The 17,265-nt window shown below is 38.0% G+C and overlaps 1 protein-coding gene across 1 annotated transcript; it reads right to left on the bottom strand.

Moving 5' to 3' along the window:
• Positions 1-238: 238 nt before the first annotated feature.
• On the bottom strand, positions 239-16,904 carry PTPN20 (protein tyrosine phosphatase non-receptor type 20). The gene is given in 6 exon segments (XM_065893913.1): positions 239-301; positions 1,133-1,198; positions 9,614-9,825; positions 13,633-13,895; positions 13,897-13,969; positions 16,895-16,904. Coding segments are annotated over 6 exon segments (687 nt in total).
• Between the last annotated feature and the right edge of the window lie 361 nt (positions 16,905-17,265).

The raw sequence follows: 17,265 nt of genomic DNA, 5'->3' as shown, positions 1-17,265 counted from the left end.
TTTCATTGGAATATGTGGGAGGGTACTTGATATTACCTAAGTAAGATCAGTGGGTAAACACCGTCCACCCCAAACCAAATGATGCTGCCTTCAGGGAGTTGTCAGAAAGAAAGTCAAATGATACACCAAGACAGCACATTTGCATAAGCAAAGCCCTTCAGCACAGCTCGAACATGTTCTTTTTGAGGAGGCTCCAAGACACTTGGTAATTTCAAGTGTGAAGCAACAGAAGTCTTTCTTACTTTAAAGTCAGAAGCTTCTGAAGAACTTCAAGCACAATTTTATAACAAAGGATATACTGCTCCTAAATACATATATATATGAAAAACAATGGAATGTTAATTGAATATCAATATCCACTTTCAGAAAACACATTTGTACTTTTCAACCACAAAGAAAAGTGCTTAAAAAGAGCAAACATTTAACCAAGAACTTCTTTATGTAAATACATTTTTAAAAATATCAGGAAGATAAATGTTAATAATATAGTTCTTGGTCTAGAACTAGTTAACTGAAGCTTAACTGAACAGAAGGGAAACTGACTCGATCTCAATCTCTTTACATCTTCACTGGATAAATCAAATTTAAACTTTTTTTTAGACGTAGCCTAGTTCAAGTGAAACACTTCATATCATTGAACATTGCCTTAAAAAACCCTAAAAAAGATTTAGGGGTACCTGTTTATTTTCATTATCCATATTCTCTTGATCCCCCAATGATTAATGTAACTAATCTGTGACATAAATGATTGCCTTTTTATGACATGTCAGTGACTTTGATATTTTAGTTGCAAATAAATATCCCAAAATTGCCATCCAGAAATTTATGGAAAATAACTTTAGAGACGTTACTTAAAATGGCATTATGGACTAAGCATGTGTGTGGGCATTAGCGGACTTCAGTTTCAGTCTTGGCTCCTCTACTTGCTGTCTGAATGACATTATGGAACAAACTTCATTGCTCTGAACTTGAAGTATTTCATCAGTAATATCAGAGCATAACTAATGTCTACCTCAAACGGTGAGAATTCAATGAAACTGTGTAGACAAAAGAGCTTTACAAATTGTAATGTGCTATACAATGTTCATCTTTATATTCATTATTGTTCTTATTAGAATTTATGTGGTGAGACTTACCTTGTTTGGATCATTCCATAACGTTGTTCTCTCATTTGGCCCACTATATTCATGATGTTGAACTGTAACAGGATGACAGTAATTTTGTATTATCCACAGAGGGGGAAAACACAAAACCCACAGATGCCAAAGGAGTACGCCATACTTCTTTCCAGTAAAAGATATCTCAAGATTTAACCAGAAAGTTCTCATTTTCAGTCATAAGAAAATGTACTATGTTTAACCTCGTCTAATGGATAAGGAAGACTTGTTTAAATGGGTTTCCAGGAAAAAGCAGGAAGCAATCATTTATAATAAGAAATGTTCTCCAAAAGAAATAACAACAAATTTGCCCCTGTGTATACTTTTCTGTTCTCAGAAGGGAGAACTTAAAGCAGCACTGTGATTCTGCAAAAGTCTGAAGCATAGAAGACTTTTTCTGGCCACAACAGTAACACAGCTGTTTCTCATATAAAGAGCCCTCTCAACTCAAATGGAGACCCTGAGCAACAGTTGGCCCAACACCAGATTCTGCACCTGTGCACGGAGACCAGCACTACCCAGTATGGTCACTAAGCTGGTGCAGGTCTGCAAAGGGATGTTGCTAGACCACAATGAGATGAGTCCAGAAACTGGTACTAAGTGTTCAGAGACTCTTACGGCAATCTGACAGTGGTGTAACACTGAGCAGCCTCATCAGTGGAACAAGATCTAGACCAGCTCAGGTGTTGCTGAACTTGCCTGAAAAGTCACATGTGGTGTAAGCTGAGGACGAGTCATGTGCAGCAAGACCACATGAAATTTAAGGTTTGTCAACTGTCAGCTATAATCCAAAAGTACATAAAATCAGAGAAAATGTAAACATTCCTTTATTTCTATAATTTGTCATTTCTATAATAATTTTAAATGTTAATTAAGCCTTTAAAAATTTTTATACTGAAATAATTATAGATACATAATAAGTTGCAAAAAATGTACAGAGAGAGTCTGTGTATCCTTCACCTAGTTTCTCCCAATTATACCATCCTCTACAACTAGAGTATAATATCAAAACCAAAAAATTGACATTGGTACAATCTACAGAGCTTATTCAGATTTTGCCAGTTTAACATGCAATCTTGCGAGAGTGGGCATGTATGTGTATGTATAGTTCTATAAAATATTATCACATGTGAAAATTCATGCAACTGCAACCACGATCAAGGTGCATAACAGTTCCACTACAAGACTTCCTCCTGTTATCCATTAGAACTACCCACCCACCCCAACCCCCAACCCTTGGCAACCGGTAAACTGTTCTCCATCTCTATAGTTTTGTTATTTCAAGGGGATTACATAATGGAATCATGTAATATCTAACTTTTCGAGACTAACTTTTTTTTCATTTAGTCTAATTGCCTCATGATTCATCCAAATTGAGTGTATCAGTAGTTCATTCCTCTTTATTGCTAAATAGTATTCCACAGTATGGACAGGTACCAATTTTTTAACCATTAAACTTGTTGAAGAACATCTAGGTTGTTTCCCAGTTTTTGGCTATTATAAATAGATCTGCTATGAACATTTACATACAGGTTTATGTGTGAACATAAGTTTTCATTTCTATGGAATAAATACCCGAGTGTTATTCCTAAGGTTATACGGTAAGTTTAGTTTAGTTCTGCTTTTGTTTTTTTCAAAGAAAATTTAAAACTATTTTCCAGACTGGATATACCATTTTACATTCATTCCTATAAGCAACATATGAGTAATCTAGTTTTTTCAAACATTCACCAGCATTTGTTGTTGTCATTATTTTTTATATTAGCCTTTCTGATGGACGTCTAGTGATATTTTATTATGGTTTTTTCTTTAACATCTTTATTGGAGTATAATTGCTTTACAATGGTATGTTAGTTTCTGCTTTATAACAAAGTGAATCAGTTATACGTATACATATGTCCCCATATCTCTTCCCTCTTGCGTCTCCCTCCCTCCCACCCTCCCTATCCCACCCCTCTAGGTGGTTACAAAGCACCGAACTGATTTCCCTGTGCTATGCGGCTGCTTCCCACTAGCTATCTATTTTACGTTTGGTAGTGTATATATGTCCATGCCGCTCTCTCACTTTGTCACAGCTTACCCTTCCCCCTCCCCATATCCTCAAGTTCATTCTCTAGTAGGTCTATGTCTTTATTCCCATCTTGCCCCTAGGTACTTCATGACAATTTTTTTTTTTAAGATTCCATATATATATGTGTTCGCATATGGTATTTGTTTTTCTCTTTCTGACTTACTTCACGCTGTACGACAGACTCTAGGTCCGTCCACCTCACTACAAATAGTTTCGTTTCTTTTTTATGGCTGAGTAATATTGCACTGTATATATGTGTCACATCTTCTTTATCCATTCATCTGTCGATGGACACTTAGGTTGCTTCCATGTCCTGGCTATTGTAAATAGAGCTGCAATGAACATTGTGGTACATAACTCTTTGAATTATGGTTTTCTCAGGGTATATGCTCAGTAGTGGGATTGCTGGGTCATATGGTAGTTCTATTTTTAGTTTTTTAAGGAACCTACATACTGTTCTCCATAGCGGCTGTATCAATTTACATTCCCACCAACAGTGCAAGTGGGTTCCCTTTTCTCCACACCCTCTCCAGCATTTATCATTTGTAGATTTTTTGATGATGGCCATTCTGACCAGTGTGAGATGATATCTCATTGTAGTTTTGATTTGCATTTCTCTAATGATTAATGATGTTGAGCATTCTTTCATGCTTTTGTTGGCAATCTGTATATCTTCTTTGGAGAAATGTCTATTTAGATCTTCTGCCCATTTTTGGATTGGGTTGTTTGTTTTTTTGATATTGAGCTGCATGAGCTGCTTGTAAATTTTGGAGATTAATCCTTTGTCACAAAAGACCCCGAATAGCCAAAGCAATCTTGAGAAAGAAAAAGGAGCTGGAGGAATCAGGCTCCCTGACTTCAGACTATACTACAGAGCTACAGTAATCAAGACAGTATGGTACTGGCACCAAAACAGAAATATAGGTCAGTGAAACAGGAGAGAAAGCCCAGAGATAAACCCACGCACATATGGTCACCTTACCTTTGATAAAGGAGGCAAGAATATACAGTGGAGAAAAGATAGCCTCTTCAGTAAGTGGTGCTGGGAAAACTGGACAGCTACATGTAAAAGGATGAAATTAGAACACTCCCTAACACCATACACAAAAATAAACTCAAAATGGATTAAAGACCTAAAGGTAAGGGCAGACACTATCAAACTCTTAGAGGAAAACATAGGCAGAACACTCTATGACATAAATCACAGCAAGATCCTTTTTGACCCACCTCCTAGAGAAATGGAAATAAAAACAAAAAGTAAAAATGGGACCTAATGAAACTTCAAAGCTTTTGCACAGCAAAGGAAACCATAAACAAGACGAAAAGACAACCCTCAGAATGGGAGAAAATATTTGCAAATGAAGCAACTGACAAAGGATTAATCTACAAAATTTACAAGCAGCTCATGCAGCTGAATATCATGGTTTTAATTTCATTTCCCTAAAGGTTAATGAAGCTGAGCATCTTTTCATGTGCTTATTTATCATCAATACATCCTCATTGTTGAAATGTCATGTCTTTTACCCATTTTCTAACTGAATTACTTGCCTATTTATTTATTTATTTTACTATTGAGTTTTGAGGGTTCTTTATATACTCTAGATGTGAGACCTTTGTTGGATATGTGGATTGCAAACAGTTTCTCCAAGTCTATAGCTTGTCCTTTCATCCACTTCATAGCATCTTTCATAGAACAAATAATTTTAATTTGCTTTCCCCCTAATATTAGTGATGGCAAGAATGTCTGCTCTCACCATCTGTTTTCAACACACTTGAAGTTCCAGGTAGCGCAATAAGACCAGAAAAAAGAAATATGAGGCAAATGAATTGGAAAGGAAGAGGTAAGTGTGTCCCTACTTGCAGATGGAATGACTGTCTATGCAGAAACTCTCAAGGAATCTGGAAACAAAACAAAACAGGACAAAAAAACCTCTTAGAACTAATAAGTGAGTTCAACAAGATCATAGGATACAAGATCAACATGCAAAAATCAACTGCATTTAGGGACTTCCCTGGTGGCACAGTGGTTAAGACTCCATGCTCCCAATGCAGGGGGCCCAGGTTCAATTCCTGGTCAGGGAACTAGATCCCACATACATCCTGCAACTAAGAGTTCACATGCCACAACTAAGGAGCCCGCCTGATGCAACTAAGGAGCCCACGTGCTGTAACTAAGACCCGGCACAACCAAATAAATAAATATTTTTTAAAAACACAAAAATCAACTTATTTGTACATATGTGTACACACAACGAACATGGTAGTAAAAACACAATACCATTTACAATAAAATAAATCCAACAAAACACGTACAGAAGCTATATGCTGAAAATGACAAAATGCTGATGAAAGAAATCAAAGAAGACCTAAATAAATTGAGAGACATACCACATTCATATTGGAAGATCCAACATAGTAAAAATGTCAATTCATCCTATCAAAATCCCTCAAGCTTTTCTGTAAACACAGACAAGCTAATTTTAAAATTTATATGGAAAGGCACAGACCTATAATTGTTAAAACAATTTTGCAAGAGAAGGAATCACTCTCCCTGATATTAAGACTTCCTATATAGCTATAGGAATCCAAAGTGTGGTAATGGCGAAAGGATAGACACATAGGTCAATGAAACAGAATATAGAACTAGAAATAGGCCCCATACAAATATTCCCAATGATTTCTGACAAAGATGTAAAAACAATTCAGTGGAGGAAGAATAGCAAGTGAACCTTGACTTAAACCTTGCCCCTTATAAAAAAATTAACTCAAAATGGACTATGGACTTAAATGTAAAACATAAGACTACAGAACTTTAGAAAAGGACATAGGAAAAATTCTTTAGGACCTAAAAATTCTTTAGGCTAGGTGAGGAGTTTTTAAACTTGACACCAAAAGCATGATCCATAAAAGGAAATATTGATAAAATGGAACTTCAATGAATTTAAAAACCATTGTTTCTTGAAAGTCTGTTAATTTGTAATTTAAGATTAGGCAAATTATGAAAATATATTTGTATTATTCATTTTTAACCTTAATTTACTGATGGCAAAAGCTGCTGCCCTGGATTGTCTTGACAAGAAAAGGCACAGCTTTTCTGAATATAGCTGTAGTGGTTAACCAAATGATAATAGTGTAAGTAACTACAAAGAAATGAAGACCAAAAGAGTTCATGTTAATTTTACCTAGCATTATGATTCCTCATACATTGAGTTTTACAGCCATTATTAATTGTGAATTGCTAAAACCACACTTGTATTAATTGCAAAGATGTACTTGCTAACAAAGCAAAGAAACCATTAAAATGTACTTGTCACTTACAGAACAAAAGCAATAAGTTCCAAGAAAAAAGAATTATTTTAAAAATACTAAAAGAAAAAGCTCATGTTCAACATTTCACATGTAACATTAATACTCTGCAGACTTACAAAATAGCACTTTGAATTGCTAAGACTAAAAACCCTTACACGATTGCCAGATAATGGTGACAGACTGTACTGAAGGTGCTGTATTGAAAATCTGAGCTGAAGGTATGGCAGAAAAAGATAGTTAAAGTACCATTTTCTAATGAAGCCACAGCTTGACGAATTCAGGGACTGGCTAGTGATGCGAAGTGGTACCAACTCACAAAACAAAAGTAGCAAAGTATTTACCATTGCAACTTACTGACTGCACAGCTATTGCTAACACAGTGATTCAGTATATGTGTGATTTGAAAATGATGTGATAAGAAGGAAGAATTCTTCCTTTTCTCAGTTTGATTACTGATAAACACAACTAACTAGTCTTAAATTGCATAAGAATGCAAAGTACTACACGGTCATCAAATGTAATTTGTAAGTTTTGTGTAGGATTATGTTCTGGTAGTAGAGCTGCAATGACAACAAAACAAGTCTGAGGTAGTTATACAGATTAAAGAATTTATCCCCAAAGATAAACCAACACACTGCTTCATCAAGAAAGTCTTGCTACCAAAAAAAAAAAAAAAGAACTCTGCCAGATGAACTGGACAGTGTGTTTAGTGATGTGGTAAGAATTTTTGATTTCATAAAGGTTAATGTGTTAAATTTTGGATTACTCACTTCATTATGTGATAATATGGTAACTGATAATTAACAACTGTTATTGCATGTTGAAGACGGTTAGAGGGGAAAGTTCTATCGAGAATGTTTCAACTACAGAGCAATACCAGTGCTGGCAAGAGAAGAGCCAGTTTGCTCCCAATGTTTTAAGGATTTTTAAGCAGGCTTACTTAAAAATAAAAATGACTATAAAATAACAATAAAAAGAAAGAAATGGTTACATATTCTCAGATTTTCATATCCTTTAGAGTTATAATTGATAAACTAATCTTAAAATGTTAGCCACAAAAGCTGGTATACAGCTTGCAGCATGTAAGACTCCCTGTGTGATTTCCACAACGCACAAACTGATCTACATCCTGTTCACCAAGGCCAACCCACTGTCATGCTCTTGGATGTCACAGCAAGATATCAAACTGCTCTGAAAGTTTCTAAATGCTTACTCTCAATTTCAGAAAACTTATCTTGCTGCAAATAACACAGATTGTTGCTGGTCCAAGACCATACTTTAAGTAGCTCTGGTGGACAAAATTTCTGAAAAGAGTAGAGAGGGGCATAAGTAAGAACATTTGACAGCTCAAGGCTCTATGAAAAGCCAATAAGGCAACAATGGATGCATTTCCTTTTTTTTTTTGAACCACTATTTTCCATCAAATCTAAGCATCCTTAATTGTAAAATACATCACTATTTTACATAATGCTAAGAAAAACACTGTCAATTAAGCTGACAGATGACTTATTATAAAACACATTTTGAGTTTAAAGAAGGTATAATGATGGGGGGGAAAAAGTGCTCCTCAGAATCACAAAATACAATATTTATAGTTTTTACAGTTTCTATAAGGAATATAAAATAAGAACAAATATAAACAAATTAATTATGATGAAGAATATATAAAATAAAACTATGCTAATGCATTTTCTGTTAAAAGGATAAAACAACATTAATTATAGGAACAGGTAACATCAGATTCATACTACTTAAATTTTCAGCATTTTGGGGACATTTGTCATTTTTTTTACCACCCAGTTTATATTCATTCTTTATTTTAAAAAACAAAACAAAACTCTCAGTTTGCTTTGGAAAACCATTCCTCTCTCATTCTCAGCTGTATGGCCTGGAGTAGTCCTGACAGACCTTAATGGACCAGCATCTCCCACAGTGATCAGTTTAGGGAAAGGGCTATAACTGAAGTGGAAACAGTGAAATGCTAGGAGATATTGGCTCAAGCTTCTGAGAAAAATAAACTCCCTCTGTCCTCCAGGGAGTTTCTGGGAGAGGACATTTTTCTACCCCCCGATGTAATACTACCTTAGAATGGAGAGTTGTAGAACCCATGCAGCCAATTTGCTATCACAAGGGAGAGTTTGTCACTCTTGGGGTATAACTACATAAAGCCTAAGAGAGCAGAGATTTAACATTTGTCCTGATAACAAGATAACTCTGCAAAATTTGCCTACCAGGACAAATGCCTCGTATCCCCTGTTGTCTTACGACCGAGGTGTGGATTTTCATATTCCTTGTGGACATGGTGAGAGCCGCTTTCCCCTGCCACCCTGCAGTGCCTGCTAACTAATGTCTTCCCCTCCTCACTTCTGCAGCACAGGAAAGCAGTTCAGTAAAAGTAGGCCTTTTGGGGCACAGATTTAAAGTCACATTCCCTAATTAATCAGTAATAAAGATCATAGTAGAATCACCATATGTCTAATTCTTGTGTTTCTCCCTTAGCTGGTTCCAAATTTGGGAGGAAAATAAAGAATTGTTAACAGTTGACTCAAACCCAACAATATTATTAGCCTTATTTTACATAGGAGAAAACTAGGTTTCAGAGAAGATGAGCAATTTGCAGAAAGTCACCAAAATCTAAAATGTGTGGCAAAACTGGCAGTCAAACCCAGGGACCTCTCATTAATTCTGAAGTCTACTTTTTTTCCCAATGTGCTCACATGCATGTATTTCTGTTCATTAAAAATAGGCACACATCATCAACATTCTCTAACAAGATTCTAAAAACTGTATGTGTGGGTGGAGGGAAAGAAAAGGAAGATGAACTCATGTTTACGATGCACCTACCACGCTCCAGACACTGTCCGAAGCCATTCATTTGCATTGCGTACTTTAATTCTCACAACCACCTCCAATAACCTGCAGCAGTTAAGTGAGAAGCAGGTATCCAAAGCTCACAGGCTCTCTATTTACTTGGCTGCTCTTGAAGGCCAAATATTAGTCTTCAGTTATTAGAAGGCTGTTAAAAGTATAGTGTTTACTAACAGCATCATTTTCTCTGCTTAATTCACACACTTACTGAAAAGTTCTTTTCAATGGCACAGAACACAACATCCACACATAGGAACACCCCTGTCCGGCCCACGTCAGCACTGCAGTGAACAATGATGGGTCCTGTAAGGTGGCTCTTCCTCACTTAACGAACATACTTTATAAAACCTTCTGCTGAGGCAGGAGTGCCATGGTCTGGCCACTTGGTGAACTGCAAGCGTTTTACAAAGTGACTAGCTCCTGTCTGTGGGGGTGGGGTGGGGAGGGAGAGAGAGAGAAAGGGAAAGAGAGAGGGTGGGAGAGAGGGAGAGAGAGAAGGAGGGAGGGAGGGAGAGGAAGGCGGAGAGAGAGGAGAGATTTATCAACGTCTTATAGTAGAGATCTTCTTTTAATTTCTAATATGCCAGAAATAGTAATACTAATTGCTATATGGTAACAGGATAATAAAAATAAAAATACTAACAGGTGACCGGAATTTAGCCCTTACTCTGTGCCAGGTACTGTGCTAAGGACTCCACACGCATGATCTCATTTAATCCTCACATCAACCCTGGGGAGGCAAGCACTGTGATATCCTCAGCCTACAGATGAAAAGTAAGCATTTGATTGACTGATAGATGTATGCTAGGTCAGAAGGCTCATATGTTTAGAGCTGGGACAATAGTGTAGTCCTCCCAAATCTAACTCTACCATCTTTCTTCTGCACCATGAGAATGTAGAAGAGTCCAAACAAACCAAGAATCCCAAACACTTAGGATGAAAGATGAGCTAACATGTTAGGAATAAGATAGAAAAGCAATCTATCTCGGCTTAAATATTATGATACTAAATTTAATTAAAACAATAAGTGCTGTCAAGCTGCTTGACCGGGATTTGGTGGGGGGCAACCTCCTCCGGTGATGAGAATTGGGCAGTTAATGACCATGTGAGTAGACTCTGGTCCCCACTCTTGTGCTGAACCCCCTGAAAGTGGAGCCATGGAACTCTCCTCAGGGTTGACAGATAAAGCACTTTGAGTTTACTGATCATCCCTTCCAGAGGGTTCACCCTTTCCCCAATGTGGAGCCCTCATTTTACTTCACTGGGCACCCTCGTAAAAAAACTCAGGAAGGGTTTCTCACTGCTCCTCTGCTTCTCCCTAATGTACCACTTTTTTCTGCGTTCCAAATAGAGATACAATTTTCCTAAATTCCAAACAGAAAACCTCAATTTTGAATCATCGGCACATGAAATTGGATGAGGAAAACGACACTTGAAAACCTTGTGAAGGCACCAAATTGAGGATAGCTCTCACTCCATCACATATCTTAGGGATTAAATCTTTCATGCACTGTTGACCACTGAGAACCTGCACGAAGGTGGGCCTATTCTCCAAACATCAACCCCATGGTCTTGAGGCTTGTGGGCCTCAGCCCAAAGGCCACCATCCTAGACGCCCTTGTCAAGGGTGCACAGGTGGAACCGAGCATTTGAATCCTTGCAGACAGATCATCCCTCTGGGCCTCTCACCTGGCCTGTATTCTCCAAGCATGCTGTCCTTCTCCTGCCATAGCAAGTATCACATGTTATTTGGAACTGGTGTTTTCCTCCCCCACTAGCCTGTAAGCACTCTAAGAGTTGAGGCTGTTTCTGTTTTCTGTCTCCAGCATCTGGCACAATACTTGGTTAATAGGAGGGAATCAACAAGTCTTAGGAGAGTGAAGGATCAGGCAAATCCTCAGGTGTACAGAACAAGCACAGAGCCTAGCACACAGCCAGCAAGCTCTCCGTCAATGTCAGCCATTATTACTATTCTTGGCCTCCTTTGTCACCACTCTATGCTCCGATCCTCATGCTCTTCAATTCTATCTTTTCCCCTCCCTCCCCGCTTCTCTAGCTCTTCAACATCTCCCTTTGCACTCAGGCCCCCATCCCACAGTAAACTCGTGGAAACCATCATCACTTCCCTAAATGCTTCTTCCGCTTCCTGGCCTTGCCTCCCATGGGCACAGCACTCCGCAGCCCTCTCTAATCAAGGCCACCTATTTTCCTGTGTACTCCAGGTACCACAGAGCCTAGAGATTAGGTTGCATACCGCTTGCTGCCCAATGCTATTTCCAATTCATTATTCCTTCTCTTTGTACAAAAACCTCTCTTCCTTTTGAGTTTCATACCTCTTAGCTTCACCTTCTCATCGCTATCACCCTACCACAGACTCTGACCAGGCAAATTTGGGATCTCAACAACCATACAGACACTCTAACCTCACATTTTTATTTCTCTCTTGCAGAGGAGACCATTTCTTTCTTCTAGTCCTCACAATGTGATCACTCCTTGGACTCACCATCACCTATAATGTCCAATATCAAAAATCTTCCAGTTCTTAGATTCCAACATCATTTTCTGAGCAGAAGCTGTTACGCTACCACCTCATTTGTGCTTCACTTCAACTCCAACGATGTAACTGTCCTTGTTGTCCTCCATTTCCTCCTAGCCCGATTCCATCCATCTCCCTAAATTTAGACTTCATGGCTGATTACCTAAATCATTCTCTTACCAAACTGTCAACTCCTTTCATCCTTTGAATCCTGCCACATATACTAAGCAACATCCCTCCCTGGGTAAGTCTCATAACCTGTGTTCAGGAATCCCATGGTTAGGAAAAAAATTAATCACATAGTTGCATATTTTATTGTTATTGCAAATTCTGGGTTCCAACCTCAGCACCTCCAGCAACCCTTTTCCTGATCACTGCCTGTGCTCCAATCAACTTCTTTGATGATGACTCCAAATCTCATCACTCTTTTCAAGTTTCTGGTTTAACTCCCATCCCCTTCACTCCTATAGGACACATGTATCACCTACCTGCTAATCAAATCCACTTAGAGCAATGTAACATCGCTTTCTCCTATAAATCATTCCTTTTCTATTTTCTGAGTCTGTTAGAGCAAGAAATGAATTATTCTATGAATTATTCTAGACCAATACTTCCCAACAGAACTTTCTACAATGATACAGACGCTCTGTATCTTTGCTGCCCATATGGTAGCCACTAGTAACATGTGATTAAATACTAGAAGTGTGGATACTATAAATGAGAAACTGAATTTGTTATTTTATGTGAGTTTAAATAATTTAACTATAAAATAGCCAAATGTGGCTATCGCATTTGACAGCGTAATTTTTGAACGCTCCTTATAAGTCATAAGTCACATAAAGTCTGCCAATTTTATCTGAAAAACACCAGAGTCTTTGCTTTCTATCTAATTGTTAATGCCCTAGTTGATCATGGACGCTTCTTACTAAAATTGTTCAATGTCTCCCAATTATCTTCATAATGAAGTTCATGTTCCTTAGCTGAAATCCAAGACATTTCATGTTCTGGCTTTCTCTACTTATTTTCTATAGCCTCATCTCACCTCTCACTACTCCCTGGCATTGAACTTTTACATTCCAGAAACACTTAACTACTTGTATCTCTCTATACATATCCCATGCTATTTTATACCTTGATCATCTACTTCCTCTTTCCATCTTTCTCATTTGGGTTATTCTCAATCCAGATGTCACCTCCTCTAGCAAATCTTCCCCCCAAGCCCAAGGAGAGCTAAGTACTTCCCTTCTGAGCTCCCAAAGCATCCCATACAAATCTCAATATTACCACATTCATTGAGCACAGTAACTGGAGGTACCAGTAAGCGCACTGAACTCTTTGCTACTCAGTAAGGAGCAACAGTGCCTGGCACAGTGATTATCAGGATATCGTAAGGACTCCATACACATCTGTCACTCTCACCAGAAGAGCCGAAGTACATCCCAGGATTAGGCAGTTTCCAACACTCACTCTCAACCGCCCCAACTCACCTCTTCAATTATTTTGTCTCTCCAGTCAGAGTTTGGTTAGGCGGAAGTAGAGGTGGTGTTGTCTTAGTTTCTGGTACCAGGGAGAAGTAAAAACAAGTTACTTTAAAAAGTATCCCCAGCTATGTCCCATCTTACCCCTAACTTCCCATCCTGACACGTGTGCTTATATAATGCAATATATATCTAACACTGATTTTTTTTAACTTATGGACTTCTTGACAACTTGAAATATTCGAATGATGAAATATTGAAGTATCTGGTAGTTCTCCAGGAAGATATGACAATTTTTCAGTTCCAAAGGTTTCTTCATAGAAACGGGCCAGTAATGGTGGCATTTGATAACTCCACCTTCTACCTCTCTGGTTATCATGACAATAACATTAGAGTTATTTTCCAAAACTATTTGCCAAAAGTCATTTGTGGTAGTTGGCAGTGGTCCTTGGGTAGCAATATAATAATACTTCTCCAGAATTGACTATTTTAATATAACTAGCGTTGATGTAGTCCTTGTTTTCTCCAAGAGGAACACATGTTGAATCATCTATTACAAACACAGAAACATAGGGTAGACAAAGGAAAAGCAGGAGATGCAATACACCCAGATTTCATGAAACCCTTTCAAACAGGTAAATCCATTTATCTCTGACCAACAGAGAAGGTGGCATAGGAATTTCTTTTCAAAGGGTTATTTCAGTCCATAAATTTAAATTTTTCCCTCCCCAAAATCTACTGGCATGACCTAAGAAATATACAATTAGGTTAAGGTAGCTTTTTAAAAAATCAGTTTCTGAACAGAGAAGGATGCCATCAGTATCCAGACATTTTGAGAGATTTCTGTTACATATGGCACAGGTAGGAATAGGCCAAGGGAGGTACCTCCTAGCCTGTGACTGAACACAGCAAAGGAGGAGGCCTCTGAGGGAGCAAGTGAATGAATGACATTCTCCTACAAATCCGGAAAACCTGCAAGCCCAGAGCAGCAGAGCCAGGAGGGAGAAAAAAAAAAAAAAAAGATTGGGGTACTTGGGCAGATACAAATCCCAGGATTACTGTAATTCTACCAATGCCCCCCACACAAGGCAGCCATATTTTATGTCCATTCCCAGCCTTCATGTGGTGAAGTGGCATGCTAATCAAAGGTATTGTGGCAAAAGGATGCTACAAAGGGGATTTGCTCCAAGTAACATGGGACTCGCCCAACATGGACTATTATAACAAATATGAGAGGGGAAAATCCAACTAATTGGCTCACTAATAAACTCCACTGGCCCAGGAACTCTCTTCACTTTACACAGACATCTGGAGCTCTGGTTCCACCACTGCTCCCACAGACAGACAGAATAAAAGGAGGGTCCTTCCCTGCCATGCAGTGGTCTCACCAATAGTTCCTCTCCATTACTCAAGGTCACGTGACCTACTTGTCTTCCAAAAACACTATGACCAAGATCACTGAAGAGGGCTTACACAATTTCTGACAGAACTTTTCTCAAATTCCAAAATAGCAGACATAAATCTCTCCTTGTAAATATGAATAAATAGAAAAAACAATCACTAGATAAAGATATCTAGTACTTCACAAAAGTATATCATGCTGAGAAATCACAGCAAATGTTTTCCTTTCCATAAGAGAGAAGAATACTTTAAAAACTCCTGTTTGTATTTTAAATAAAATTTGAGCAAACATTATTTTATTATTTAAAAGAATGATGTATATCTGTTTATTGACATAAATTTGTTATATTATTAAATTATAAAGGAGGTGAAAGAACATTAAAGTGAGATCTTTCATCATATATATGTATGTATACATATATATCATATATAAACATATGATTAAAAAACATGGCAAGTATTCATCAAAATGCTAGCAGTGACTATTATCTAAATTTTTATAGTGAATACATACGTACCATTTTGCAGAAGAAAATAAATTTTTATTTTCAAAAGGGAGATTTAACATGTAAAAATGAAACAATCTAAAGTAATAAAAGCTTGCTTTCAAATAAAAACCACAATTACTCAATTAAAATCCCGAAAATGAGAAGCGAACAGAAAAACAAATTAGTGATTTAGAAAACCAGCTTAAGGAATTTTCCCAGAACTCAAAAAAAAAAAAAAAAGTGAAAAAAATGACAATAATTATTAAAATACTAAAGGATGCAGAGCATATAAAAGGAAGGAGTTTCAGAAACAAACTATGGAACACAAGCATACCTCAGAGATATGGTGGGTTTGGTTCCGGACCACCACGATAAAGGTACTATCGCAATAAGCAAGTCACATGAATTGTTTTGTTCCCCAGTGCATATAAAAGTTATGCTTCCACTATACTGTAGTCTACTAAATGTGCAATAACATTATGTCTATAAAACAATATACGTATTTTAATTAAAAAATACTTTACTGCTAAAAAATGCTAACCATTATCTGAGCCTGCAGCAGGTTGTAATCTTTTTGCAACAGTAACATCAAAGGTCACTGATCATATCACTATAACAAACATAATCATAATGAAAAAGTTTGACCTATTGTGAAAATTACCAAAATGTGACACAGAGACATGAAGTGAGGCAATGCTGTTGGGAAAATGTACTCAACACAGGGTTGCCACAAACTTTCAATTTGTAAAAAACACAGTATCTGCAAAGTACAATAAAGTGTAGGGCTATAAAACCAGGTATGCCTGTACTTAGCAAGAAAGAAATAACTCAAGTAGTCATAGGAGAAAAGTTCCCCTCAAAAAGGAGACAGTAAGAGATGATCACGAGCCCACTGCCACAAATAATTTGCCTCCAAGTGAGTTCCTTGATCAGAAGCAAGGCTGTGTGGACTACCATGATGGTGGATAAGGCATCCTGCAGGTCCAGATGGTAGATCTGCTAGAAGCTTGTTGCGAGGAAGGCAAATCCATATCTAGTGTCTATTTTAGTATGAAAAAAAGCACCGTTCTTTCTATGACAGAAGCAGTCCAATGTAATCAACCTGCCGTCAAGTAGCTAGCTGGCTGATCACCCTGGGAAATGGTGCCATATTGGGGCCTCAGTGTTGGTCTCTGCTGCTGGCAGATTGGGCACTCAGCAGTGACCATAGCAAGGTCAGCCTTGGTGAGTGGAATTCCATGTTGACAAGGAGCGCATGCACAGCTTCTATTCCTGCCAGCATGTCTACTTTGTTCATAAATCCACTGGGTAATGACAGGAGTGGCTAGGAAAGAGGCTGACCAGTATCTACAGAATAGGTCATCCTATCCACCTGATTATTAAAACCTCTTCTTAAATCACCCTTTGATGAGCATTCACAAAGGACACAAATATATTCATGTTTTTGGCCCTTTCAGAGAGATCTATACACATTTCTCTCTCCCAGATTTCCTTGTGACCAATTTTCCAGTTATGTTTCTTCCAAGTCCTTTTGACCATCCAGCTAAACAATTGGCTACAGGCCATGAATTAGTAAAGATTTGTACCTCTGGCCATTTCTGCTTCCAAGCAAAATGAACAACCAAGCGCACTGCTCAGAGTTCTACCAATGGGGAAGACTTCCCTTCACTACTGTCCTTCAGGCATGTCCCCAAAACAGCACTGTAGTGCAGCTGCTGTCCACTTCCAGGTGGTGCCTGCGTATGGTGCAGAACCATCTGTAAACCAGGTCCCAGTTTTCTCTTCCTCAGTCAATTGATCATAGGGAACTCGTCATGAAGCCACAGGTACAGGCTGAGAAAGAGGAGGTAATGTAGCAGGAGAGGGGACCATGGGCATTTTAGCCACTTCATATAACTTATTTGTGCCTTCAGAGCCTGCTCGAGCCCGACCTTGTATACACCACTTCCATTTGATA

Source organism: Phocoena phocoena, chromosome 16, assembly GCF_963924675.1.
Source record: "Phocoena phocoena chromosome 16, mPhoPho1.1, whole genome shotgun sequence".
Classification (NCBI taxonomy): domain Eukaryota; kingdom Metazoa; phylum Chordata; class Mammalia; order Artiodactyla; family Phocoenidae; genus Phocoena; species Phocoena phocoena.
Note: the sequence above shows the minus strand (reverse complement) of the source record. Positions and strands in the feature narration are given on the sequence as shown.